Here is a 27,855-nt window from a genome sequence, read left to right on the forward strand (position 1 = left end):
CTGAGAAAAGTACAGCCTATTTATCTTAACTCTCACACCTCTGTTAACATAGGTTTTTTATACTATCTATAAGGACCTTGCCGTGAGTAAATACCAACTCATTTTGTAAGGGTATAGCGATCAATGCCCCCATCACACACACACACACACACACACACACACACACACACACACACACACACACACACACACACACACACACACACACACACACACACACACACACACACACACACACACACACACACACACACACACACACACACACACACACACACACACACACACACACACACACACACTTGTTCTTTATCTTGCTAAGCTGGGCAAACTTAGAAAGCTGTTCAAACTTTGGTATTGTATAAAAAGGCAAAGACAGGTTAAAAATGTCCTCTTCTTTATACACGACCTTTTGTTTTGTAGCTTTGGAAGTTTCTTCTTTTCCCTTTCCCCTCCGCTTTGTTTTGGGCATTTCTACCATATTCGGTCATGTGTCCTTACAGGACATTAGCATTGTGAATCTAGATTTGTATTGGATCTTTTGACTGTGAGGGAATATCTGTTGAACAGCTGGATTGAACTGATACGCTCCCAAGACCCAGGTGGAGTGAATAATGTGCATAGAGGGGAGTGATCCATCCTCTCTAGGGCATTACCTCTAAAAGAGGAGGGCAAATAGGCATTGTGTGTGTGTGTGTGTGTGTCTGTGTGTGTGTATGTGTGTGTGTGTGCTTGCCTGTGTGTGTGTGTGTGTGTGTGTGTGTGTGTGTGTGCGTGCCTGTGTGTGTGTGGGTGTGTGTGTGCGCTTGGTTGTGTTACAAATAAGTCAGTGCTTGTAGATGTGTGTGTAAAGGCTTCTGTCAGATGTGACATTCCTTTAGTGTGTTCGATCGACATGGGAAAATGGTTGCCTCTTCCTCTCTCTCTCTCTGCCGGCTTCCTTTCATCCCTTCCCCCCCCGCCCCCCACCTTTCCTTGGGGTGAGAACTGCAAAATCAATAGAGCTAAATGGAGTTGCCGTGGAAGCCATTGAGTGTCCTCTCTAAGTGCAGGAGGAACAAGGACAGTACCAAGCAGCTGTGACACCCTATAGTCACCTCACCACACTACTTTTACAACAGTCTCTCCACTATACTCTCTGAGCTCCTCATTATAATCAACACAAGGCACTGTAGCAGCTCCTACCCGCTCTGATAACCCTTTGTTAAGTCTAGTTAATACCAGAGATACTGAACAAGAAAGTACTAATTAAAATGATGGAGGACTAAGTGAGGAAATAGGGCAGAGTATGGTTGGTCACTGCTGTTAGATACGCTACTTTGATTTTCTAGGCTGCTCAATTTAGTTGGTTCTTTAAGTTTCATTTATTCGAGACATCTCACTGATATGGTTTCAAGATACTTTTTTAATAAGAAAGACCTCTAAACGGATCACATCACATAGGAATAATATTACTACATTATATTGAATTATGTATGAGCTAGCACTGTGTATCTGCAAAGCTGTTTAGCTTAAATCTGATGTTTTATTTTTTTGTTCAGAATATTATCATTGTTCGAAATAATTGTAAAAATTGCATGTGTCTGCATTTTCACTCTTGTTATACTTTCTATTAGACCTTCTGCCCTTTTCAAAAAAACAAGAAGCAGATTAAGCCAAGGCAGGAACACAAAACTGCACTGTACAGTATAATAAAGACCAACATTTTGTATCAGTTTATGACAACACCAGTATAATTTGTACTTGATGTTGTCTGTCTGTGCTCCCATGATGTCATTTCTCTTGTTAACGACCGGCATTTCAGACCAATTTCCATTTATATTTAATAAGAGTCTCTGCACTAGTGATCTGTTCTGGCAGGTGACTGATCTGGTATTCTCTGTACTCGCTATTTACGTTACTGTCTTTGTATGTGAGACAGGAAGGAGGGAGAGATAATAAAAGACAGAACGAAAATGAGAAGACGCAAAACTGGAAGTAGAACTGAGTCTTGAGGATTGTTTGCTCAGCATTCCACGACTCGACTGCTCATCCCTTTGTCATCCCTCGGGAGAAAAGAGAAGACTGGGCTTAGAAAAACGTTTTCAGTCTATACCTTTGACCTAGAACAAACAGCCACCTGGTTGGAAAGCACACGCCAGCACTAGCAGAGAAGTGCCAAGGAAAAACACTGAGATATTAACATCAGGCACCAACCATGTAGGCCACATGTGTCAAACTCAAGGCCCGCGGGACACGTTATGATGTGGCCCGCGAATCAATTCGGCCGATTTGAATCAATTCTGAAAAAAATTAAAAATAAAAAAATATATTCTTCATGGAGCCTGTGCCATATCCGCACGTTGCATACGCTCCCAACTGTTAGGAAACTTACGTGGCTTACAGCTAGGAATGTCTGCTGAAAGTTCCACAGTTCAGGATTTTAAGCCATGAATTGATGAACTTGCATCTAAGAAGAGCTGTCAGTTTTCTGAGGGCTGTAAATAGGCCAACATATGTGGCTAAATAGCATGCTAATATTGATGATTGATTGTGTCAAGTGTCAAAGGATTAATGCCAAAATTATCTGGTTTCTAACTTTTGCTTTAAGTTACAATATAGCCAACTAGCTAACATTAGCTAGCTGCTGATAGTCCTCCCCTTTCGTTTCCAATTGTGGCTTGGCATTTCATTACCAATGTAAAGTGTCATAAATAGCTAACAATGGTGCTGCGTCATGATTCCTAAAAAAGTCCTTTATAATTGTTTCACCAGGTACCTGAATGTTGTCTTTTCCTTTACAGAAATTAAGACATTTCCACCATAAATGCACAGATCGGTGGATAAAAATCCACCAGAATGCAGGAAATTCAGTGTTTGACATTCAAAAATGTTGGGGGGAGCACCCCCATACCTCCCACCTATAATGTGTCCCCCGAAAATTTTGAAGCGAAAACTAGCCATTGTACGCAGTTTATATACTTACTTAGATATGTTCTTTTTATTTTTCGATTAAAAAGAAGGTAGGCCTATGTCAGTCTGGCCCTTAGAGTGATTATCATATCGTAGAGTGGCCCTTTGTGAAAATGAGTTTGACACCCCTGATGTAGGCCTATAGAGTAGAGCCCGACCCATTTATAGGCAGATTATAGCCTAGCTCAGAATAATCGGCATCGGCCGGAAAAAAAATTGTAGATTTTTATTTATTTCTTTTCACAAGCAATCGTGTTTAGTGAAATGCATTGCTGCCCTGGAGGTAGCCTAAATGAATAGCATTAAGGCTTTAACCTATTTGCAGCAGCAGCAGCAGGTGTGTTGTAATACATTGATTGGATTAATTTACACTACATTGACAGTTCCCCCTGCAGTCAATAGCAGAGGCATTGCCTGGTCATCCCTTGACTGTTAATGCCTCGCACTAAGATGAAATACTTAATGTCTGTAATCGGCATCGGCCCCAAAACATCCAAATGGGTCGGGCCATACTATTGTACACTCTGAACAATTCCATGCAAACCTGTTGAAAAAAATCAGAGCAGACTCACATGTCGATGCATGGTTGCACAGCCATAAACACACTCTGACACAGACACAGACACTGATACAAGACCCAAGTACAAATCCCTTCTAATCTGTTTAGAGGGCAAACACTCCAGAGAGCTCGCAGTAATTATGAGGCACTTTCTAATAATTTCAGTATTAGGTGGATATACGCTGGATCCCAAGGGTTAAGATTAAGATTAGATTTAAATCTATACCATCCGTTATTAGTCAGCTGGGGGAGAGTCTATGCAAAGGGGAGATTCCCATTGCAAGAGAGTTCATGGCTTATCATGAAAATTCAATTTGATTAAAAGGATTTAATTTTTTTCTAGAAGGATTTTCTCTTGTCAGTGACTGTCTGGGGAGAAAAAGGCACTACAGTATATCTTGATATAATGTATAGTATGTTCATAATGTAATTCAGGGTGGTGATCTACCGTACCATTGCGTACGGATAATTCCAGTCGGAAACACACAGTAAGGGAGGAGGAGGATCTAATGATATGCATTTTTCTAGTGGAAGCAACTTCATATGGTGCTAGCTATTCTTTTCGAAAGCTGTTTTACCGGACAGAAACAATACACTTCACTGCAAATTAGTTCAACAACTCTTCAAAAGCATGACAGATAATAGAGGTCTGCGGCTAGGTGAGCTCTTACCCATAACTAAACAGACATTCCACTTTCGGTTTATTGGGCTTGTGTGTGTGTGTTTTTGTGTGTGTGTGTGGGATTACTGTGTCCTCTATCCTCTTATCTCCCGCAACGAGCACAAGAAAGTGATGGAGGGCCTCTGGTAATTAGAATGAAGAGCCTCTCCCTACACTACACACATAATGATGGCACTTCTACTGCTGTAGGATATAACCCTGAATCTATGATACCACACACACACAACAGACACAGACACACAGACACACACACGCACACACACACTCCTCACCTGCTCCAGTTTCCAGTGGAACTCAGCAGGTTTGAAAGTGTCGACCTGAGTGAAATCTCTCCGGAGCAGGAAGACCAGGCGGCAGTTGTGGACATACAGAGAGTAATGGTGGCGGTTCATTTCTGCAACAGCAAGACATCACACACATGCATGGTGGTTACACAATGACACACACTCAATTAAACACAATTCTAAATTATACAGTGTATCAACACGATAACGCTCTCTATTTTCAAAGACAATACACTGATGCACCTCCTGCACCATTTGATTTTTTTTTCATCCAATAACCGTCGTACTGTGAAAGACTAAACAGGGTGCATGTTGCCAGTATGTTTATATGTTTTTATGACGGCAATGAGGCGAGTCCCACCTGCTCTGCTTTTATAAACACACCCGATAAGGTCGAAAGGGGAGCGTTGAGGTTTACAACAACTTCTCTTCTTAATACCACACAGATGAGCCAGTGATTGCTTTTCCAACACCGCAATTGTGTTGTTTTTGTTGGTGTTAAATGGTTAAATACTTAAAATCAAAACTGAATTAGTGAGATATGTGGTTATAAATGTGCCTATGTGTGGGTATAAGTGATTATACTGACAAGTTGCTTTAGATAATTTAATGCTTAAATAATCATTGTGATGGTTATTTTGTCCCTATCCCCCAACTTTAATGTCACCAGGCTCAGCCATAGGAACGATGGGATACAATACATACAGTGGCCAAAAAAGGGGGTTGATAAGATTCTCTTGGCCCAACAGGAACCACTCTGCAGTTTTGCTTTACAGAATCAGACTACACTACATTTCCTGGGCTAATAAGCCATCTGTTAGGGCATTGTGAGAGCGTGAAATGTGCAGATGGCTTGCTTAATTACACAGTTCAGGCAGCTCAGTTTTCAGACATGCAGAGGGGGAGAAAAAAGGTTAACAGTTTTGAAGAGCCTTTGCCATTGTGGAATGCATGAGTCTTGGCTTATACAATATGTCTTGATCATGATCCACCTCATGACACTGGACTACCATTTGGCAGAATTACATCATTGTTCATTTTAACCAATCGTCACACGTTTTGTCATGTATGAATCTCCTCTTAAGAACAAGCTGACTAGCAGAGAGTGTAACCTCTCATGAAACACTCACGTTCATAGTGTGCTTTTAATGCAAGTTATGACATCAAACATGGTTATAGCGCCCGCCCATAGAGGCTCAGTTTTCAGAAGCAGCAGACCACGGGTCAAATACGGTCCGTGGTTGTTCTCTGCATGGCATTCACCTCTCTGCCCCACTTAATCTCTGTCTTCCCAAACTATCTAATAAGGAATAAAAATGCCAAAACATAATCTCACATTTATTTTTTGAAAAAAAGATGTAGGAATCAAGTAGGTTTTAGTACTCCTAAAGCAGGATAGAAATATGGATAACAATGTAGGTAAAATAAAGGTAAATAAATAAATGTGGATAACAATGTAAGTTAAATAAAGGTAAATAAATAAATCTAAACAGCTATAATAAACCCAATGTCAAAGCAGTGAGCATGTGTGTGAAATAGTTTTCCTCACCGGTCTTGTCAGAGTTACAGAGTAGGGTTTCCTTCTCAGCTCTGAGTCCTGGGCTGGGTCCATGTTTCATCCATGTTGCTATGGTGAACTGATCCGTCAGGTTTTGGGACACCACGTGATCCGGGACATTGGCAGCCTGACGCCCGTCAAACCTGTAGATGAGGTCACTGTCTCGGCCGCTGTCAGTGAGCAGAGAGCCCGTCCAGTTAGTGGCAGGGCCGGGGGCAGGCAGCAGGTCTGTGCTGCCTGATGCTGCACCTGGATGTGCCAATCAAGAACACACAACACTATGGTCAAGAGAGTCCACCTGGAGAGAAAACCGCTTCTCCTTCTTTACTGTTTACTGTCATTTCTCTGAATACCAAAAGTTCCCATACATCACCTTTTTTTAATTGTTGCCTGATTCATGTCACATGGCCATGGTAACTAACTAAATCTACTAACAGGAAACTTATTATGTTTCCATTTCCAACACATACAATGTAGTCAATTACAAGAATGATTGATGGGGGGTTTATAGTGTAGTTTAAGACAGTGAAGCTCCCCTTCTCACATAGAAAATAATACAGCAATTTTAATGCACGTCCTGATAGCAACCTTTTGATTTAGGAGACCTTGTATAAAGAACAATTTACACTGGTTGATCCCTGGATTGTAATGAGGTGTAAGCTAGAGTTTTTGTCATTGCGCACATCACAAAAATCTTTTCAGAACTTTATTTTTTCCACAGAAACAAATTGATTATCATTTCTTAACAGGAACATTCCCTTTTGTCTGTTTAATTGTACACTATACGCTGTATAAGTGCAGAGTCATGATCCAGGGTTAAAAACGGAAGCATTAATGAACATGTCACAGTTTGGAATAGCGTTTGGAAATGTAATTTTAAAATGAATTAATTTAAAATAGTCTTATTAAAATTGCATGGCAATTGGCATATTAATAGACTGCAGAGGCTAAGATGTCAAGTAATTTCTTCTTGGTATTCAGATGTCCTCATCTCTCATTATTATTACTACCCTTTGCTCGCACACACTTATTGCCCTCTATTCTCTAATAGCATTTCACAGCTCAGAATGAACAAGGAGTTTTAATCAATCATTTTCTTTCCACTCCGCACTAATATTCTGTTTGCCCTTTGCTTACCACAGAGTTTTTGCAGAGACTTCTCAGAGTACGTTTCCCGGTCACAACCCTTCCCTATGTGGTTGGTCTGCAGCTCCACCATGGCCTTCACGCCCGACAGGGGACCTCCACACGTCTCCAAGTGCATCTTGGGAAAAAGCTGCTTGCTTCCAGTTCCTGGCTCGTAGTCCACCCGCTTGTTCCAACCTATAAGGATAGGGCATTTTGAGCCAGAGTACAACTTGATTACATTTTTTGTTGTGGTTATTTGAATTAAATAATTTGTTCCATTACATAATAAGTAAATTTTACATAGAGTCAATTTCATTATTTGTCAAATTGCCCATTTGATTTGACACACTGGATCTTCTGTTTCAGAGTCAGACATAGCCCCAAAGTCATGTCAGTTTAACTGTCAGTGCATATGAGGGCAAACCTTCAAATGCAGTCATGATCTAAATGTGTACAGTTAGTTTTAAATATGATTTTACACTACACTAGTATACACTATTTTACTATATAAAAGGGGATATTGTTCCCGCTATTTTATTGTTCCCAATATTTAGCCATGAGTTTGTCAAATATTTTACAAGATGCTCTGTAAGGTTTTTGTGTCTCAAAATGGAGAAAAAAGGGCGTCTTTTCAAGCAACATATTGGTGTTGAAAGAATGACAAGGTAGGCAACTTTAGAGCTTGAATTTCTTTTGGTGAAATTGGACTGTGTCATAGTGTGACTGAAAGGGTCTAGTAACTTGTCACACCTGGACAGAAGTAGTGTTGCCCTCCTTGTAACTTCCAGTACTGTCAGCTAGATGTTAGATTTCATTACACAGGTGTTATATTTATCCTCAATGTATGAGAATCCCTAAATCACAGAGGTGAAAGGGATCCACAAGTATTATATATACGATTTGTACAGAAATGTGTATATGGACATGTGTGTGTGTGTGTGTGTGTGTGTGTGTGTGTGTGTGTGTGTGTGTGTGTGTGTGTGTGTGTGTGTGTGTGTGTGTGTGTAGGTTGAAACCTCTATATTCAAGCCTACAAAAGATGAGATCAGACTGCGGAGAGAAACACTCACAAAGAGAGAAACAAACTGTGATCAGGTAGGCGTGGTAGAGCGAGAGGTGAGAAGGAGCAGGATGTATTTAGCCTCTATATTTATGCCAGGGGGGGGGCTTCTATAAAAGAGCCACAGAAGCACAGGTGACCCTTTACACTGATGATACATTAGGCTACAATGTACAAGAATTCATCATTGCATGATGTTTTATTCTAAACTATGGGTTAATGTGATAGCAAGTGTGTGTTTTATTGTGTGCGATTCACATTAAGTGAGTCGCTAACACTGTGTGTGCCCTTCTGGGTCTTAAAAAAGGATTGTCTCAGTGGTTATATTTTCTGTAAATTTGTATGTTTTGGATCATAAATAGCACAATTTCCTTTTATTCTGAAACTATTTTTCTTCTGGTTTGGCTGCAATAAAATCAATGGTCCCTCCGAGCGCTTACTGTTCAAGGAGATGACATTTACATAAAGTTTTAATGCCATTTCAAAACTGCATCCTCAACTCTGTGCAGAATCCTCCTCTCTCTCTGTCTCTGTCTCTCTGTCTCTCTCTCTCTCTGCACTCCCCACCCCTCTGTGATGTGCGTGCACTGACATTTCCCTCAGTGAGTGTCCCTAAATCCTAAACTGGCATTCATGTAATTTCTCTTTTCTGCTCTCTATGCACTAATGGATCTTGTCTGGAACATTTTGGCCACGTGTGTAATTTTTCCTACTGAAATGATCCTCTGTTATCCAATTTCTGGATATATCCAGCATGCTAGTTAGCAAGTATCTTTAGGGGTAACCTGCAAAACATGCCCATGGGAATGCGCAATATGGTTTTATTGCAAACGTGTATGTATAGAAAAAGGGTTGTAACTTTTTTTTCTATGCTTTCTAGCAACACTGTGAGCAGTACTTAAAAATTAAAGGGACACAGCGCCATTTGAGAAATTCTCCATGCTTTTAGATTAAGATGTATTTCTACTGACGGGCTGAGGTCATTCCCAGGGCAGCTCTTCTCATATACTGTATATATAATCTCTACGTACAGTTGGGAGCCTTCATCAGTTTAAGAGTTAAGACGCCAGCCATGAACCAAAATGCCTTTTAATCTCTCACTCCTTTGTTTCCTATCATCTCCTCTCCACTGAAAGGCACACAATAATGTCCGCATTTATTTAGAAGATGATAAAACCTTCTTGTGGTTTTCTTTGTATGTAGAAAATGGCAACAACAAAAAAATACAGATTAAGTCTACGGATTTGGTCATGGATTAAAAACAATATTTATTTTAATTTCAAGCAGCCTGTGCTTTCAGGTAATACAGCTTTTCAGTAAATTTGAGTTAAAAAACAACAACACAGTAAGCGGTAAGATATAGCCTGGTCAGACTATACAGCATATCTCCTCCCAGCTCTGTTTTTCTGTGGGAATACCAATCACCGCTCTCTTTCAACTGTAACTTTTGTTTCCCTCTATTTCCTCCCTTGAGTTGCAAGTCCATTCGGCCTTTTTCTTTATCTCATTCTCCCTCCTTTCCCCCGCCCTCTCTCTCTCCTCTTATCTTTCCTCTGGACTCCTGAGATGCCGTCAGCTGCTGACAGGTGAAAGCAGCAGGGGAGAGAGACAGGCTGACTGGAATGCCAAGCTGCTAGCATGTTAGAGGAGAGGGAAACACACACACACGCACACACACACACACACACACACACACACACACACACACACACACACACACACACACACACACACACACACACACACACACACACACACCATTCAACTTTTTCACCATGGACATTTTTGTCAGGCCTTTTGATTTCCTCAAGAGACGTTCCTTCTAAAAATTAGACTAAATTCCCTCAAGCCTTCCTTTATATGAATGGCACTGCTTTATATTTAAGTATAGGCCTAAACATTATATCTATACCAGCATAGTAAGAAGTGCATTTTTGTTTTGTACAAGGTAAATAAAAGGCATTAAGACAGTTTTTTTCAGCGGGCAATTTCTTTTTATCTCTGACCTTGCCATCCGGGCTTGCAGACAGGCTTCACATCAATATGCACAGCCACATCCTCCTTCGCTCTCTTCTGACCGCAGTCAAAGGCCGTCACCCTAATCTTGTAGCTCTGCTGCTTGTCAAAGCTCAGCCGCTCCGTGTTTCTGATGTTACCTAAAGGAAACAAAAAAACACAGAGGAAAATGTAATTAGGATTATTCGTGGGTAGAGAAGCATACACTGTTGTTTCGACAATAATAAAGCAAGAGGGCACTTTCTGTGGAGAAATAATTAACACTCACTTTTGCGATATAGAAACAAAAAAAAAAATTCTTTGTACTTATTGAAGGTCCAGTAACCGTGTGTATTGCATTTGAATATCTCAAAGCCCTCTCTGTAAACATTTAATTTAAAATGGCAATAATGAATTAGCTTCACCCTATCACCAAAGTAACAGTGTAAGAATAGTGAGACAGAGAATATTCCACAGACTTGGATGTGCATAAATACAGGTCTCTGGTAAGTGCACCAGACAAGGTTGTATTCCCAGTTTGCTACAGTCCTAGAATGCAGCCCGGTGATGGCTAGTTTTAATAGACGCTTGATGATGCTCCTTTTCGACATAACGTTCCTGGTGTTATATATTATTAGCCACTTTTTACCCATGTGTATTTCAACTCTCTCTCTCTCTCTCTCTCTCTCTCTCTCTCTCTCTCTCTCTCTCTCTCTCTAAGATTGTTTTTTGTGTGTGAACGAATTGTTTGCTTGTAATTGTGTTTTTTTTTTTTTTTTTTAGATAATTTTTTGTCATTTTCAAGCTTTATTTGACAGTACAGAGTTGAAATGGGGAGAGAGAGAGAGAGAGGGGGGATGACCTGCAGTAAATGTCCACGGGTCGGATTTGAATCCGCGACCACTGCAACGAAGGCCGGAGCCAATATGGTACGCGCTCTATCCACTACACCACCGGAGCGCCCAATTGTGTTTCTTAGCATAATATATTTGTTGCATATCTTTGCTTTGTTGACAGTAATTGGTAGAATCTGGGTTTTGATCACCAGAGAGGACATCATGAAAGCCAAGCAACTTTTGTCCACATTGAGACCTTGGGGGAAGTGCGTGGGGGGCTATTTTCTATATTTCTATTTGAAATATGAACCCAAGGTTTAAGACAGGGAACAGTGACCCACTGATCTTGCTTTCTGAGATTGACCCGGCATGGAATGAGCTCTACTCAACTGTAGCCACCAAGCTTATGTTGGATATTCGTCAAGAGCAGACAACACACACAGACATACAGAGAGAGAGAGAGAGAGAGAGAGAGAGAGAGAGAGAGAGAGGGGGGGAGAGAGAGAGAGAGGGAGAGAGTTACTCATTGACATTCACTAGGGTGTACTTGTTTATTTTGTAAAAGTCTGTCCAGAGTTGTGTGTGTTTTATTTGTTTTACAATTTTGGAAAATTACAGTTATAAGTAACATCCTTTTAGGAGGCCAGCAAAGATGGAAACAATGTAAATACATCAGAGATTACACCCCCAGGAAGACAGGTGCAACAATCCTACAAGGATGCCTTAGCGACTGCGCTAAACGTTAGCATTGAGGTCTCTGCTCATAAACATATTATCTATAGGTGCGACTTTCACACAGATGTTCCTCAAGATACAAAAACAGGCTTTAAAACACTGTCATGTATTAGTATTTTGTCAAAGGTTATCAGCTTCAGTCATTTGTGCCATGCTAGCCTGTGTCTGGACCGTGAGTCCATCTGAAGCTATTTTTAGTTGTTTGCATCCGTAGGCTCGGCTGCTGTATGAAGGGATGTCACTTTGATTGCTGTCGGAGCAGAAGAGAATAAAACAGAGAAAAAAAGGAGAGACCAGGGAAGATGAGGTGAAGTGCGCACAGTGGAAATCAGCTCAGAGCACAGCAGTGGAGGATGAGAAAAAGAGCTGAGCTTGAAATGTCAGAGGAAGAGAGGTGAGCAGGTCGCATCTCAGACAGCTCCTACTAAAGTCTCCTACCACGACCGTTTGATCTGCAGCCGCTGTTAACCACACAGTAACAGTCAAGGTTCTGGAAAGCAACTATTTATGTTATGACAGAAAATGTGTGAAATATTCTGGCGGCTCACTTCAATTGATGCGGCAGCAGCCTTTTGGGATTCATGAATGTAATAAAGAGTTTAAGGCTAATAGTTTACTTGACTGGATCATGTATGGAAACCAAAGTTTTTTGGGGGTGGGATGTGTGAGAATAATCTTAATTTTATACTCTTGTGCTTTTTAAATTTAAAACACACTTTTACACTTTTGTATGTTAACTTCACATTCATTCACCATTTGTAAGTGCACATATCAACACTGTATATACAGAGGCAGGCAGTTTCAGGAGATACTTTGACCAAGGTCAGGGAGAAATATTTGTGTGGGGTGAGCCAGCTCATGACAACCGGCCTAGCAACGACCCGCACCCTCCCTTCATCTCTCTTATTAGTAGGGTAGTGTAAGCCATGAAATGTATCTTATGAAGACCAGCAAGAAGAAGACGTCATCGGCCAGCCACTAACACATAGTCAACCAATCAGAAATAATGTATTTGTTCCATATAACACTTTGTCTCACCATTTTGTCTTCAGTCTTACTGGGGACCCTTTTCTGATAAACCAGTAAGCTCCATGTAGGCCTACATGTTTCTGCTCACTCAATTTAGATAATAAATCTTTAAGCTTTGAAATAAATCTTCTACTTGTTTTTCCTTCTTCAACTCTGGTTAAAAGAACACAGGAAATATTTTCCTATCAGATGTTATTGTTCGGTGGATTACTATGAGACTCATTCATATGTGAGTTGCCTTAACACTAGAACCGCCATGGGGTCAACTTGACCCGTGGCGGTTTTTCAACTGCCCATAACTATACTTTTACGAAATATTGAAGCCCCCAACTCTTTGACTTTTCCTAAAATTGTGTTGTGATGCTCTCCCTATGGTTAAATAAAGTCACAATTAAACTGGATTAAAAAAACAGGCATTTATACCTAGAACCGCCACACTGGGTCAATTTGACCCGCACAGGAAAATGGAATATTTTCGAGCAGGTTGCTAGGCAACGGCATTGTTTGGGGTCCGCGATCTGACAACTGTACGTGCAGTCATTCATAAACACTTACAATAAATTAGAGATGAAGATAAATACCTAACAACACTAGAGTTACTAAGTGAAATGAGTGATGCCAGTCTGATAGCGAGAGATCAGAACTGAGCGCTGTCTTCCACACACCGCGGCTCGCAGCTCAACTGACAGACAGCTGAGTGCTGTCTGTGAGCCGGACAGAGAGCGGCGGAGGGATCCTCCGCCTCAAAACATGTAAACGTGGGGGAAAATGAATGAATAATCAATTAGAGCTTACCTAAAAATAAGTTTGCCATGTTACTGTTTATTGTATTTAGGATTTTAGCTCATTTGGACGCTGTTTTGACCTTCTGTTTTCATTACTATTTGCGATATTATATCTACTTTCAGTTTCATTACTGAGTCGCTACGAAACGTGATTAGTGTTTTTAAAGATACTTAGATTATAAAACAAGAGGTCCAAAACACAGATGATTATTAAACAAACTAATTTATGACTTTATATCACACTAGAAATGCACGGGTCAATTTGACCCGCCTGGCGGTTCTAGGTATAAATAGAATGCTGGCGGTTCTAGTGTTAAATGGGTAAAGGCTCAGACACACCGCGCCGGTAATCGGCATGGTAATCGGTCGTCGAACATCGTCGGAGAGTCTGGAGGGGGCGGGGACATGAGTCTATTTGGTTTGTTCGGTGACGTCGGCCGTCGTAAATGTTGTTGGCCTTCTTTTCACCCGATTGAATTTAGCCCGGCTCTGCTCTGCCACGGCAGCAGACCAGATATTAGTTTTATCAAACATGATTTAGGAAGCTATCGATAGAATCGGAGAATGTTCGGATTTTCATGTAGGCTGAACACAATCAGCACACAGCATTAGATTGTCCGTGCACAAAGTTTTTGAATGTTTTCAGAAATAGTTGGGGTTGTTTGGGCGAGGAGCGGCCACATGTGCGTGTGTGTTTGTGTTTGTGGATGTGTGTGTGTTTGTGTGTGTGTGTGTCTGCAGCATGCATTCTCTCCATTATGATGACAGCCTACGCCCTATGTTATGATAACAGCCTATTTAATGTCATCCTGTACAAGCGCAGAACGTCGAGCAAGTCGGTAGTCGGCTTGGTGTGTGTGTTCTTCGCCTTAAGTTTGTTTGTAGTTCTGACAGATGCGTTGATTGTCCCTGCTTTTGTGATACAATTTTGAAATGGTTTGCATCAATCGAATCACAATAATCTCAGTTTAGCCACTTAAACATAGCTATTGTGTGTGCACAGCAGAGTAATGTATTAAACGGCCTGACGACCCGCAGGCATCTTATCTGATCACTCCATTATTCAATGCAATTCTTGGTAGAATACTCGATATATAGCTCTAGCCTCAGTATGCATGAAGTTTAGTTTAGTTCAGTGAGGTCTAAACTGGGCAGTGGAGAGATACATCCACATTCCCTCACATCACCGAAAGGGGAACAGAAAGAGGAAATGCAGTAAATAAGGTCTATCTGGGTCGGCAGTAGTCAACATGGTCTTCGCAAGATATTGGTTATATTACACTCTTAAAATACGAGATGCAAAAATGTACCTCCTTAAGGTCGATGTGCACATTAACCTCCTGCTTTGGTGCCTCTGTTTATGCACAAAAGGTCAAAAACAAAAACATCTTGTATATGCCAGATTTGACAAGGTAACACTTTATATAATCATATAGAAATCCATAGAGAACCATAGGGAAGAGATAGACCTCCATTTGACTGTGGCTACTGTAAAAACCACTCTCATTTAAGTCTCCAATTCAATTGACTTTGTTCTATTAAGTAAGTCTAAACAATGTGTGCTGCTGTGTCTTTGGGTTTCTCCCAGACAACATTATTGTGCCATGGAGGATTTAAAATCGAATAACTGTAACTGTTAAAATAGAGTGAGTAAAAGACAAAGGAGGATAGACTCAAAAAAAAGCAACAAGAATAAAGAAAGGGACATGACAAAGAAAGCAGTGAGCGCTTCTGTCTGATCTATTGGTACAAGCCATCCATTCCTCCTTCAGTTTGGATTATGCTGCACTCAGATCAGCACAGAGCGGATGTGGAAGCTCAGGGAAATCCCAAAGCGGAACATTTTATACAGGCAGATATGTTTAGAATAGCTCTTAATCAGACATGACATAGGCTACTCTCCACCATTCAACAAAGACTGGTCTACAATCACAAACGAACAAAAGAACATTTAAAAATGTAAATAATGATGCTGCCAGGGTAACTTTTGGGCTATGCAATGATTAAAAAGCTACAACAATGACGGATCACAATATTACTGAAATAAAAAAAGGAAAGAGCCACAGCCGTCTCTGCTTGCGTTTCATTTTCAAACTGAATTTTTAGTGTAATCACAGCAATCTGTTTGGTGTGTACATCCATGGAAAGAGACGGTTCAGTGCCTTCTGTACATAACGATTTTTTTTTTGTTTTTAGATGAAACACATTTTTTTCTTAACACAATGTTGGTTTCTCTCCACTGCCTTTTCCCGAGATTCATCCCTAGGTTCAGTTCGTCTGGGCTGGCTCTCTCATGTCTATCTTTAGTCAGGCTTTGTTCTTGCTTATGTTCAAACGAGGTTCAGCAGTAGATCACAGAAACAAAACATGTGCAAATACGTATATCCGAAGAAAGGCTTATTTTGGGGGCTTTTATCAAGACATTACCATGCTTTCTGTGTTCAAGAGAGGCAAATGCAGTGTCAGTATTATTGTATTCAAAATGTATCAGGTGTCTCAAGAAAGTTTCGAACCAGTTAACCCAAACAATTACGTAAATGATTTTCAAATAACAGCCTTTTTCAACACATTTTGTTTTTAGCTGAGAAAGCAATTTCACCAATTGGTCTTTTCAGTCGCAGTCGTAAACAGTCTCACCACAAGTTCCGGTTGTTCTATTTTTCTTTTGTATTGTTCTATTTTGTTTAATGGTAGGGGAAAGAGAGAGAGGGCTAATAATAATAGTTATTTATAATTAAAGAAATTTTTAATGTGTTCTCGATGTGGTTTTCTTGAAGGAATTACAGATGACTGAAATAAAAAATTACAGCTTTATGGGATAAAGGTACCAAATATCAAATGTATGTTTTAAATGTAATCAAGTAAGGTATATAAAATAAATGTTTTAAATTGTACAATTACATTTTGCTCATGTGCCCCACAATGTAAGTAATGTAATGCAATTAAAAAAAAGTCTGGGATAAAGCCTCCGGGTGCTTAAACTGTCCCTGCTATGTCCTAGTTCCTCCCTTTCTCACGGACACAATCATAACTCCTCATTACATCAGCAATTAAAAACACTGTCCAGCTTCTCATTCAGCCAAGACAGGCCACATAAAGACCACACACACACACACACACACACACACGCACACGCACACGCACACGCACACGCACACGCACACGCACACGCACACACACACACACACACATACACACACACACACACACACACAAACACAGGTGGTAGGATGGCCTAGACTAGAGGAAAGAGGGGCCAACCACTAAGGTCGCTGGTTCAATCCCCGGCACCGGACAAGAGTTCACAAATGTTAGTTGTAACATTAGTGGTGGCTGGTATTACATCTACAGTGCCCACCATTTCTACCATTGCGCCCTGTGTCGGAGGGGATATTCGGAAAAGACCCGTTTCAAATCAATAACCTTGTGTGTGAGTAACCCTGTGTGAATCTGTGTGTTCAAATAAAGAAACACACACACACACACACACACACACACACACACACACACACACACACACACACACTTACCATTGCGGTCTATGGCAAATGGCGTCCCTGCAGTGACAATCTCATAGTTGCAGATCTGGCTGTACTGCGGTGAACAGTCTTGGTCCCAAGCTTCCACCTGTAACATTACAACATTTCCAAATTTCTTCAACAATTTTTACCTGCAGGACAGAACACTGAGACGTCTGTAGACAAATACAACATCCCAAACAGAGCTTACTAAATACTACCAACTTCAAAATAGATAATATCTAAATACCTGCAAGATGCTGTCGTAGATCTTTCCTTCTGTTACTGATGCCTTGTACAGCGGCTCCCGAAACACAGGGCTAAACTCATTGACGTCATCCACCTGGATGTGGACCACCGCCCTGTGAGGAGGAAGGAACATGATTAAAATAAAGTATTTCATTTTGTTTTTTACCGAAGAACAGCGGTAAGTTAGTGCTAAGCTAACAGGGAAAATGAGATTTATGCCAGGGCAAAAAAAAGATTGAGAAGAGAGCTTATTAAAAGGTAGCATACATAATGTCTTGTTTATTGGAGTGTCTTTGTGAAATTAGTTCCCATTACTATCTAATGCCCATCCAAATTTTCAATTTAACAGGCTCACCTACCGAAACAGGCTCATCCACCACAGCCCATCTTCCAAAGCCAGATTGATTTACAAAGGTTCAGATTTTTCTCTCTCCACTTTTTTCTCAATGTCTCCTTACTTTTACAGCCCGATGCTCATAAACACTGCACGGTCTCGCCGGCGGGAAGAGGCCACTGAAGATATTAACCAGGCGCTCTGATAATATTTGCGCACTAAAGTATACAAATGAAGCAATCATTTACATGTAGCATGCTGTTTTCCACATCGGTGACCTTCTCTGGCAACACCTCGCCGTGTATCTAAGGAGCACATCTGGCTAATTAATAACATTAGCTTAATGAGGCCTATTTAGAATGTCATGCAGTGATAATGTCACACAAGCACACACACACACACAAGCACACACACACACACACAAGCACACACACACACACACACACACACACACACACACACACACACACACACACACACACACACACACACACACACACACACACACACACACACACACACACACACACACACACACACACACACACACACACACACACAATTCGCCATTCATCATCCACTGGTGTGAAATTCTACACAGATCTCTGAGGTGAAAAATGTCTCTATCCCTCTCTCTTCTTGGTTTTAAGAACGGAGCCTGCAGCAGCTTATTCTAGCAGCTCCTCGTCTGCGGCTGATGGACCAGAGGGTTTGATTTGCTGCTGTCGGCGCCACTCTGCCTGCCTGTCAGTCTCTTTTATGTAGCGCTGCCACACGTGTGCACACGAACATACATAATATTGATGGGCCATAGGGGGGACGTATCCTGAGAACAGAACAGCAGGTCTAAGCTGTCACTGCTGACGCACTGAGAGATCATGGGTAAACAGAAAATAAATATGAAAGTTTAAATAAAATGTTATGTATAACTTCAAGCTGAGATTGTAACATAGACACTTTTATTTTGGTAGTAAACACCAAGTTCTTACGTAATTAATCTCATATGTAATAATGTTTTCGCAGAGGGATTCCACCTCGGCTGCTCCTCCTGAGGTTTCTTTTACTTTTGTAGGGGGAGTTTTTCCATTTTCACTTCAAGAGTGTTGTATAATGTACAGATTGTACAAATTGTAATCTGTGATATTGGGCAATAGGGGAGAACGGGGTAAGTAGGCACACTTTTTACTCTAGTGAGAATTGCTCATCACCTAAACATCTTTCAATAGTCATTCCTACATTAAATTGAAGCTTAAGGTGTTGGCTTGAAATGTGTACCCCTCACTTTTTCTATCTTATTGTAATAAAGAAGAAATTAATCATCAAAGACACCCTTACACATTGTGACAACCAACCCCATCAAGGGGTCGGTTGTCTCACACTATGGGGTTGTTTGTCACAATGTTATCTTAATGGGAGTAATCTTAAAAAGAAGGCGAGAAAGCAGAACTAAATATGAATGCCTTTGGCAGCCAGCCAAAATATGTTTCCCCTCTCTAAAGAGATTAAACATTTGGTGGTTTGTCCCGTTGTGATCTGGATCAACAGCTGTTTGTCTGTCGCTGTTTAGATCATGCCTCGTTTCCTCTGAGCAGCACAGTTTGGTTCAGCACGGTTCGGCAGGGTTAGATCTGCCATGCGTTTCCACTACCGGCAAGAGGCTTTAGCCTACTTAAAAGACGGAGATAGCCACGGTCAGAAAACAGTCTATGGGTCAGAGCCATCACGGCGTTGGCCGCACATAGCTCGTGTCATTGTGGCAGCGGGACGCTCTAGCCCGCTGATTAATATAAATTATTATTTGGAACTTCGAATTTGAAAATGCCCATTTTTTTTCATTTTTTGTTTGTCTCCTTTTCCATTTTCGTATGTAAAGGGCGACATGGAAAATAAGAAATGGCAATCAATTCATGTTTTACAGACATATTTTGAATAAAACAGTCAGTTTTTTATTTTTTTAAATTAAGAAAAACTAATTTAACTATATGTACACCACCAACACATGAACAGACGTTTCGCTGACTCACTTGTGGGATTTCTTCCAGTCCGCCCCGTTGGATGTTGCTCCACAGTCGTAGGCCTGGATGATGAAGGTGTACTCTTTCTGGCTTTCACAGTCCACAGGGCTAGTGGCCTTCAGGACTCCTTCTCCTGATGTGCGATTCAACACCACCGCCTCGAATGGGGCATCCTGACCATAGATCTTGAAGGCACAAATCTCCCCTGAAAAGACATGGAAAGAGAGAGATAAGGATGTTTAATTTTAGTAAGTAAAGGATAAGACATAGCTACACTATGTACAGTATGTAAGAGGATTTCTTCCCTGGGCGAAAAACGCTTCATCAAATATGTGCCATTGACACCAATGACACGTGCTGTGTCATCAGCAGCAAATTAAAAGTACGCAACTCTAACAAAAACAGTGTGTGGCCACAGTGACAGGGTGGGAGAGAGATATACATTTAGTTAAAAATTGCATGAGCCAGCGACAATACACGCAGTAGGTTATCAGTGCTATCGGTCGGATATCTTTAATAAACCTAATCTTTACCCAGAGGGAAAAAGGAGGAAATGGAACTCTTGGGCTCTGAAGAAGACAAAAGGGCAGAAAAGGATAAAACCACATAGAGACATAATGAGCTTCAACATGTTTATTCCCCCATGCAGAGGGTGAAAATGTTGCTCAGCATGTGGCTCATCCATGGACAGACATTGGCAACTCTCGGTGCTTGAAGTGGAAGCAGGCGGAATAACTATCAGACTTAGAAAGTGACAAACTAAATCTGGACCAACAAGCAAACATTGAGAAAAAAAATTGCATGGGGAAACATTTCCACTAACTGGACACTCTTTTTTTACTATGTTTTTCCTTCACGCGACTGCTGCTGTCAAAATCTTATTATCTTGGTCTGTTTGTTTTCCTCTTTGTTTTTCCTTAAACAAAGCAGCAGCAGCTTCCCACACATAGTCCAGGATGAATCAAACCGTGGGGTAATGAAGTAAAAACTAACAAAACACACACTGCTGACACTTTCTATCACTTCAAATTCCATTCTAAGCCCTATTTCTTGACACACCCTAGTGATCTTTGTCGGCATGAGTTGCTCGCAGAAAAACACTTGGCACACACAGCTCCTGGGGTGTAGTTAAGAGAAAAATAAGTTCTGATACGTGTCAAACTGTGGCAGCTCAAATAAAAAATAAAGAGAAATTTGTCATGTTTCGCGATTGTTCCCCACAGTACCTATCGTATTCCAGTGCATTGTGTAGCCTACGACTTGTGTATGTGTTTCTGTGTGTGTGTGTGTGTGTAGATAGATCTGGTTGTGTGAGTCTTTTGAATCATCGGCGGAGTTCATCCCCTGCACAAGTGTTCATTTTGGGGATATCTTCTCACACATACACAGGGAGCGACAAAGCTGCAGCTAATCCGACCCTGCTTAGGCTGATATCTCTCAGAAACATAGTGGGGGACGCAGCGGAAACAAAAAGCTATCTAACCTAGCTATGGGAATTTTTTTTCTCCCCACAATGCTCGAACCCCCAACCGACAAACACAATGACAAAAGGTCCTTCTCACCCGTGGCTTCTTCACCACTTCTATTCCCCCTCATCTCCCAATGCGCTCTCTCCACTTATTTTCCCTTCCCTGACTTCCTTTTAACCTGATACAACCTTTTTCAAATCCACTGCTCCCAAAAATAATGATGCTGCCAAACACAGTCGGCTTCCAAGGTTTGATCCCTCCTACCAATTTTTTTAAGATGGCCAGTCCTCCTCGTGCTCTTGCCCTTTGAGCTGTTATCGAAAATGAAAATGTCTCCAATATGGCAGTCTGTGTGGGATGTGGTTTGTATGTATAGAAAAATAATAACGTACACAGCGGGTTGTATCTAGGGGTGGGGGGGGGGGGGGGCGATAAGCAGGCAGGCCTTGATCCTGCAGGCACATACACATTTGGATACATACACACAAACTGAGCAAATGTGGTTTTAGATTGTACCAAAGAGAGGATTGGTGGTTTGAAAATACCAGTGATTATAATAAACTGCGTCGGCCCTTGTGCATAAACTTGCCTTAGCAGGGGGGGAGGTACTTCAACTTCAACAGTTTGGGGTGGGGAGCAAATCCATTTTCATCTGCTGTGGCCAATTCATTTCTCTGGATTACATTTTACAGGAACATGTAACAGATTCAAGTAGTGGGGGAACGATAGAGAGAGCTATAGAGAGAGGAGAGAGAGATGAGGAGGATGAGGAGGAATGTGATGTGGCAACGTTATGTGGCAATAACAGAGATTTCAGACGGATTTTCCACCGTGTCAGCAAACGTGTAAGCTACTTTAAATATACACATACACACTTCCGTTCCTGCCACTTCGTTTGCCTCTCGCCGGGCCACACCATGAGGGACTGCTGTCATTTCACCCCGCTGTGGTGAGTGTGGATGAAAGGAAGTCTAATCTTTTGGGGCTTTATACATCACTACGGAAAGTGTTCTCTTTTCAAAGTAAATATCATAGATTTTTGCCTTGAGGTTGGGGGGTGGGGGGGTATGTGTGGAGGGGTTGGCCTGTTGCCAAGGCAGATTGAGAGTAAAGTGGAAGTGGAAGTGTCAGCAAGAACGATTCGATAATAACGTTCATCTAAAGTAGATGGCGCTCCACAGGAAGCTTGAGCAGCACACGCTGCATCGACAGAAAATGTCAAGCTGTCAGGAAACATGTATTTCATGGGACGTTAAATCGCAAATATGATGGAAACGGACGAGACGGACACAATTAATGAGAAAAAGATTCTCCACAAACTAACACGCTGACACAAGGAGCCGAAACATATTTGTGTATCCTACCGAGAGTAACAGCAGTTGACAGGGCATTTAATTTCTTACAAGTTTGCTATTTGTTGAAAATAGCAATTACTTTCACTTAGTTTTAAAATATCCATGGCTGATTTTATAGGGCAAAAAAGGGCTCAAAATATAATTTAAAGCTATAGTACGTAACTTTTTCGCCCCTCTGGAATTATGAGTAATTACAACAACACTGTAGGCGCATCTACGGTAAGCCTTCTGTGATCACACATGGATTTTATTCCTTCTGCTGTAGGTCAAGCGACACCAGTTTGTAAACGCTGCCATACTGAGAAAAAGGGGAGAACGGGGTAAGTAGGCACACTTTTTACTCTAGTGAGAATTGCTCATCACCTAAACATCTTTCAATTGTCATTCCTACATTAAATTGAAGCTTAAGGTGTTGGCTTGAAATGTGTACCCCTCACTTTTTCTATCTTATTGTAATAAAGAAGAAATTAATCATCAAAGACTGTCATGATCCTGCTTGGGCCTCTAGGCCTTGTGTTGTTTTTTCCCTTTTACCCTTGTCTGTGTGCTGGTCTAATTGCAGGGTTGGAGTCAGGTGTGCTGGAGTCAATCACCAGCATTCACAGCTGCCATCAATCATCAATCAACTGCTCTTCATATACCCGGCCCTACCTTCCAGACACTGCCAGAATGTAGATTCTGTTTCCACACAGTCAGTCCTCTCTCTAAGCTAACCTGTTTGCAGCTCCGCTTTTTGCATTTTTCCTGGCTAACTCCTGTTTTTTCTGCCACAGCTCTCCCGGCCTGACTCCAGCCACCAGCTCCAGCCCTCGCCCGCCAGCACTTCCTCCCGGACCCCTCTGCCTGCCTGCTCTAGCCTGCTCACACTCAGCTCCCTGGACTTGCCCCGTTGCTCTCTCCCTGGAGCCCCATGACAGCCAGCTTCCCCCCCGGATCACGGTCCTAACCCCCTGCTGGTTACTTCCAAAATAAATCTTCTTTAAACTGTCTCCGCGCCTGTGTCCTCCTGATCCAGCCGTTACAAAGACACCCTTACACATTGTGACAACCAACCCCATCAAGGGGTCGGTTGTCTCACACTATGGGGTTGTTTGTCACAATGTTATCTTAATGGGAATTAAAAAGAAGGCAAGAAAGTAGAACTAAATATGAAAGTTTAATTGCATTGTCAAGTTGACAAATAGGCCTACATAACTTACTGTAGCCTTGGCAGCCGGTCTAGTTTGGGATGCACTGGGTTGTTTTGATTTTGTTGCCCTTTTTTCTTTTGCATGCTAGCTGCCTTTTCCTGCTCTATTCTCTCGTTATCTGGGGTGTCAGTGAGGATACAGTTTGACAATTTCTTTCATTATTGGGTTCCTTTTCTGGCTGCAGCCTTTGGATAATGTGGTGGTTTTCAGTAGTCTATAATATCCAGAAGGTTGCTGACTGTATGTCTAAAGGTTAAGGTCCCGGGGAAGGAGTAGAGAACCTCCCTAGAAGGACGAGTATCTGTCTATTTGTAGATATAATACACTTGATACCCCCCACACATGAGAATATAAGACACTGTTCTGTAACTAATCGAGTAGTGCCATTGCGGCCTCCAGCCCGCTGCTTCGATGCTCCATGAAATCCTCTGTAAATGTCCTGATGAAATCTCTTCTGAAATAAACCTGAAACACACAATGATGATTGTCCAGTCTCACCCTTTGTCCTTGGTCGCGACGGGGAATTCGGCTACCACATTTGGCGTCACGAACAGGATATAACAGGAACACAATGTAATCTACCTGTACTTGGACGGAAATCATCTGATGAGAGGAAATGCAGAACGAAGTGGGAATCCCAGATGAACGCTCAAGTTGAAAGGTTCATGTCTGTTCCAGTACCTAAAAATAACTGAGAACTGCTACGGGAGATGAGGTGTAAACGGCTGATGTGCTCTGTGCCAAGTTCAAGGTCACGGCGTGAGCGTCCGGGCTGGGGGACTAAACACAGAGGCTCCGTTATGGCCAGGTATCCAGTAGTTCCACTGTTATATGAAAGAACCGTGTGCTTGTTTTATTGACTAAGACTTTGGGAAAAAGGCTGGACTGGATTCGAGCTTGTTACGTCGCTCTGTGCTTTATGTACGCTAAAGAAAATGAGGAAAAAGATTGGAGACCAATGTCTGTCATCAAGAAAGCTGACTGCTCGGGGTACTGCCCCCGCGCTGTCGCAAGTGCATTCCGTGGTCATGGCTGATAGAGGAGATGGTCAAACGCATACCAACCGCATACCAGCTTGGACTTTCCTGGGCCGGTGGCCAGCAAAATTCCTCGTCTGGCGGAGTCTGCCAATTATCAAATGGAGGAGTCATCCTCTGTGCCAAAGTTGGATGGACTACATTTCCCATGCAAGCTGACCATGGCTAAAAATATCTGAATTTGAGACTCTTGAGATTCGGCTGCAGAGGGCTCTCGCACCCTATTCTCATTTTATCTTCGTTCAGTGTTTAAGCAGTTGCATTGTTGGTCCCATTCATATGTAGTTTGCTGCAGTAATGTGTTACACCTATGCATTGTCTCCTACATTACTCATAAAGAGTGTTTCTGTGTTTTGTTGGAGGTTTCTGTTGGGCCATTCAAATATGTTTGGTTACATCTCGTTTTTGGTTGATGAAGTTTCATCAAAATGGAGGAATGTGGTGGTTTTCAGTAGTCTATAATATCCAGAAGGTTGCTGACTGTATGTCTAAAGGTTAAGGTCCCGGGGAAGGAGTAGAGAACCTCCCTAGAAGGACGAGTATCTGTCTATTTGTAGATATAATACACTTGATACCCCCCACACATGAGAATATAAGACACTGTTCTGTAACTAATCGAGTAGTGCCATTGCGGCCTCCAGCCCGCTGCTTCGATGCTCCATGAAATCCTCTGTAAATGTCCTGATGAAATCTCTTCTGAAATAAACCTGAAACACACAATGATGATTGTCCAGTCTCACCCTTTGTCCTTGGTCGCGACGGGGAATTCGGCTACCACAATAACATGTGACAACCAACCCCCCAAAAAATGTGACGACCAACCCCAACTTGAATTTCTTGCTAGCATCAAGGCCAACAACCAGCTGACAACTAATTAGCTTGCTAACCACAATCTAAACTATAGTTTACCCTTCACACTTTTTATGGGTAACAAGTGTTTTGTTATAAACACATTGTGTAAAAGCCTAGAAGAAAAATACTGAGGAGCTAAATATTTTCAATTTGACATGAAAAACACAAACAGTCCTCTCACCTCAAATTCAGCAGTCTAACTCCAAGGAAGACTATGTAGGTGACCTCTGATCCCAATTCTGGATATTTACATACCAAAATTTCACAGACAGCACCTTCTGGTTCCGAAATATAATGATTGTGACAACCAATCCGTGTGACATATAACCCCGTTCTCCCCGACAGAGAGTTTTGAGATTTTCCTTAATCCCATTTCTATAGATAATTTGACATGCCTCTAAGTATACTTTCATTTGTATTAAGTGGGTATATTTACTCTGTACTCTCCATATTAGGTTTTTGAACCAAAATTCTAGCCAGTAATATATACCACATAAAAGCTTTGCATGTTGCTTATAATTTGGTTTGTATAAAAATTGTATAAATCTTTCCAAAAAACAAAACACTAATGAACACTTGAATAAAAACAAAGCTTAAACTTTAGAGCATAAAAGATTTTATCACAAATCGTGATAAAAAATAAAAAAAAACACTTGAAATATGTCGATCACGCTGAATTACAATTATTTTGACAATTATGAATCTGGATAATTGAGAATATCCTTACATGAGTGCCTTGAAAAAGCTTGCTCTCAAATCTAGAGTCATGTATTGATTTCCTGATTTATTTTGAAATGTCTGGGGGGGGCACTGCCTCTTTACAGTCAATCCTAAATCATAAACCTGTCAACATGGCTGAAGACTTGCCAAACGTGTCTCCTACCACTACGGTATGATGCAATAAAAATATGTGTTTCTTAAGGTAAAATGATTCTAGTTTGTTTTTCAGTTTAAAGAATATTTTGAAGATCTTATCTCGACAATATTATGAATCGCAATTATTTTGCCAGGACAAAGAGTAGATAAATAGATTTAAAATAGCCAGGTAGAATCACTTTTCTTTTCAATGGTTAGCTATCCATCTTTCTACATGTAGCATACATTGTTACACAGCACAAATAACAATTATATATTCTTTTCTATTAAAGAACCTCAAAGTTCGCCATCACACACAAACCAATAATATGACTAGTCAAAATGTTTGGCGCTCTGTCTCTCAAGTCTTATCAGTCATTTTATAAGAAGGATCAAAATGAAAGTTAAACGACATGTACAAACGGGGAAGAATATGAGTCAGATATATGGGGATGACATACTGTGATGATAAATAAGCTTCAAGTGAAACACTATAATAATCTCAACAGGATGTGACAAACTGTCTGGTAATGACTGTGTTGACCTTAGCAACATGATAAAAAAAACTACACAGGCGCTGCGAAAGAATCAGTATGACGTATAAAAACACAAATGGTGGTCAGGAGTCAGGACTGCTGATTATTATTTCTGTCTTCACCTTCAACTGGAGGCTTCGTCTCCCCCGATGTCAAGAAGACAATTATGTAAAATAGAAAGGCTGCTTGAGTCCTTTGGGTTAAAGGAGAGGTATAATTGTGTATCATCAGAATGAAAATAAAAGAAAATTATATCATGCTGTCCAATGATGTGACCCACGGGTGGCACGAGCTGAAAAAAAAAATTGCGGCCAGGAATGAAACCTTTGAATTCATATCTGGAGTGACAAGCTGACACCTAACCAAATGGTGCCCTACAAAAAGAGACATCTCTTTTCTTTAGATGTTAGCAGTTAAGTGAACTCTCTCTCTCTCTCTCTCTCTCTCTCTCTCTCTCAGTCAAGCCTCAACAGAGAAACTGGAAAATTCAATCATGTTAATTCCTCGTCTTAATCAAATACTGTTGTGACTCCATCTGGTGTGTCTGTGCCTGTTCATCTGTCTCTGCGAAGGGCATTAGACATAAAAGCTTGAGTATCAAGATTTGACTCGGTGTGTGTGCGTGCGTGCGTGTGTGTGTGTGATTCGAGGAACTGTGAGACCTTGATTAAAGCGAGTTTCTAAGCAGACAGACTATCAGGCATTCTTAAGCCCTGATTCCTTCACTCTCCAGCCTCAGATTCACCCCTGTTCTCTGGTTTAATTAATGTCCGGATTACATTGCATCCTACTATAACCTAACTACTGACACACGCACACAAATGCACTGTGTGAATACAAAC

At 41.3% G+C, this 27,855-nt stretch overlaps 1 protein-coding gene across 1 annotated transcript in view; it reads right to left on the minus strand.

The window, feature by feature from the left end:
• Positions 1-27,855, minus strand: part of LOC307255907 (calsyntenin-2-like) — a gene marked incomplete at both ends in the record, with an annotated part of 179,531 nt that overhangs the window by 21,337 nt on the left and 130,339 nt on the right. The window contains 7 exons of the mRNA XM_080034729.1: positions 4,466-4,587; positions 6,027-6,284; positions 7,173-7,358; positions 10,230-10,379; positions 17,134-17,230; positions 17,372-17,483; positions 19,729-19,924. Coding sequence (XP_079890855.1) covers positions 4,466-4,587; positions 6,027-6,284; positions 7,173-7,358; positions 10,230-10,379; positions 17,134-17,230; positions 17,372-17,483; positions 19,729-19,924 — 1,121 coding nt within the window. The remainder of the gene's footprint in view (positions 1-4,465; positions 4,588-6,026; positions 6,285-7,172; positions 7,359-10,229; positions 10,380-17,133; positions 17,231-17,371; positions 17,484-19,728; positions 19,925-27,855) is intronic.

This window comes from Ammodytes marinus (assembly GCF_949987685.1).
Source record: "Ammodytes marinus genome assembly, chromosome: 9".
NCBI classification, from domain to species: Eukaryota; Metazoa; Chordata; class Actinopteri; order Uranoscopiformes; family Ammodytidae; genus Ammodytes; species Ammodytes marinus.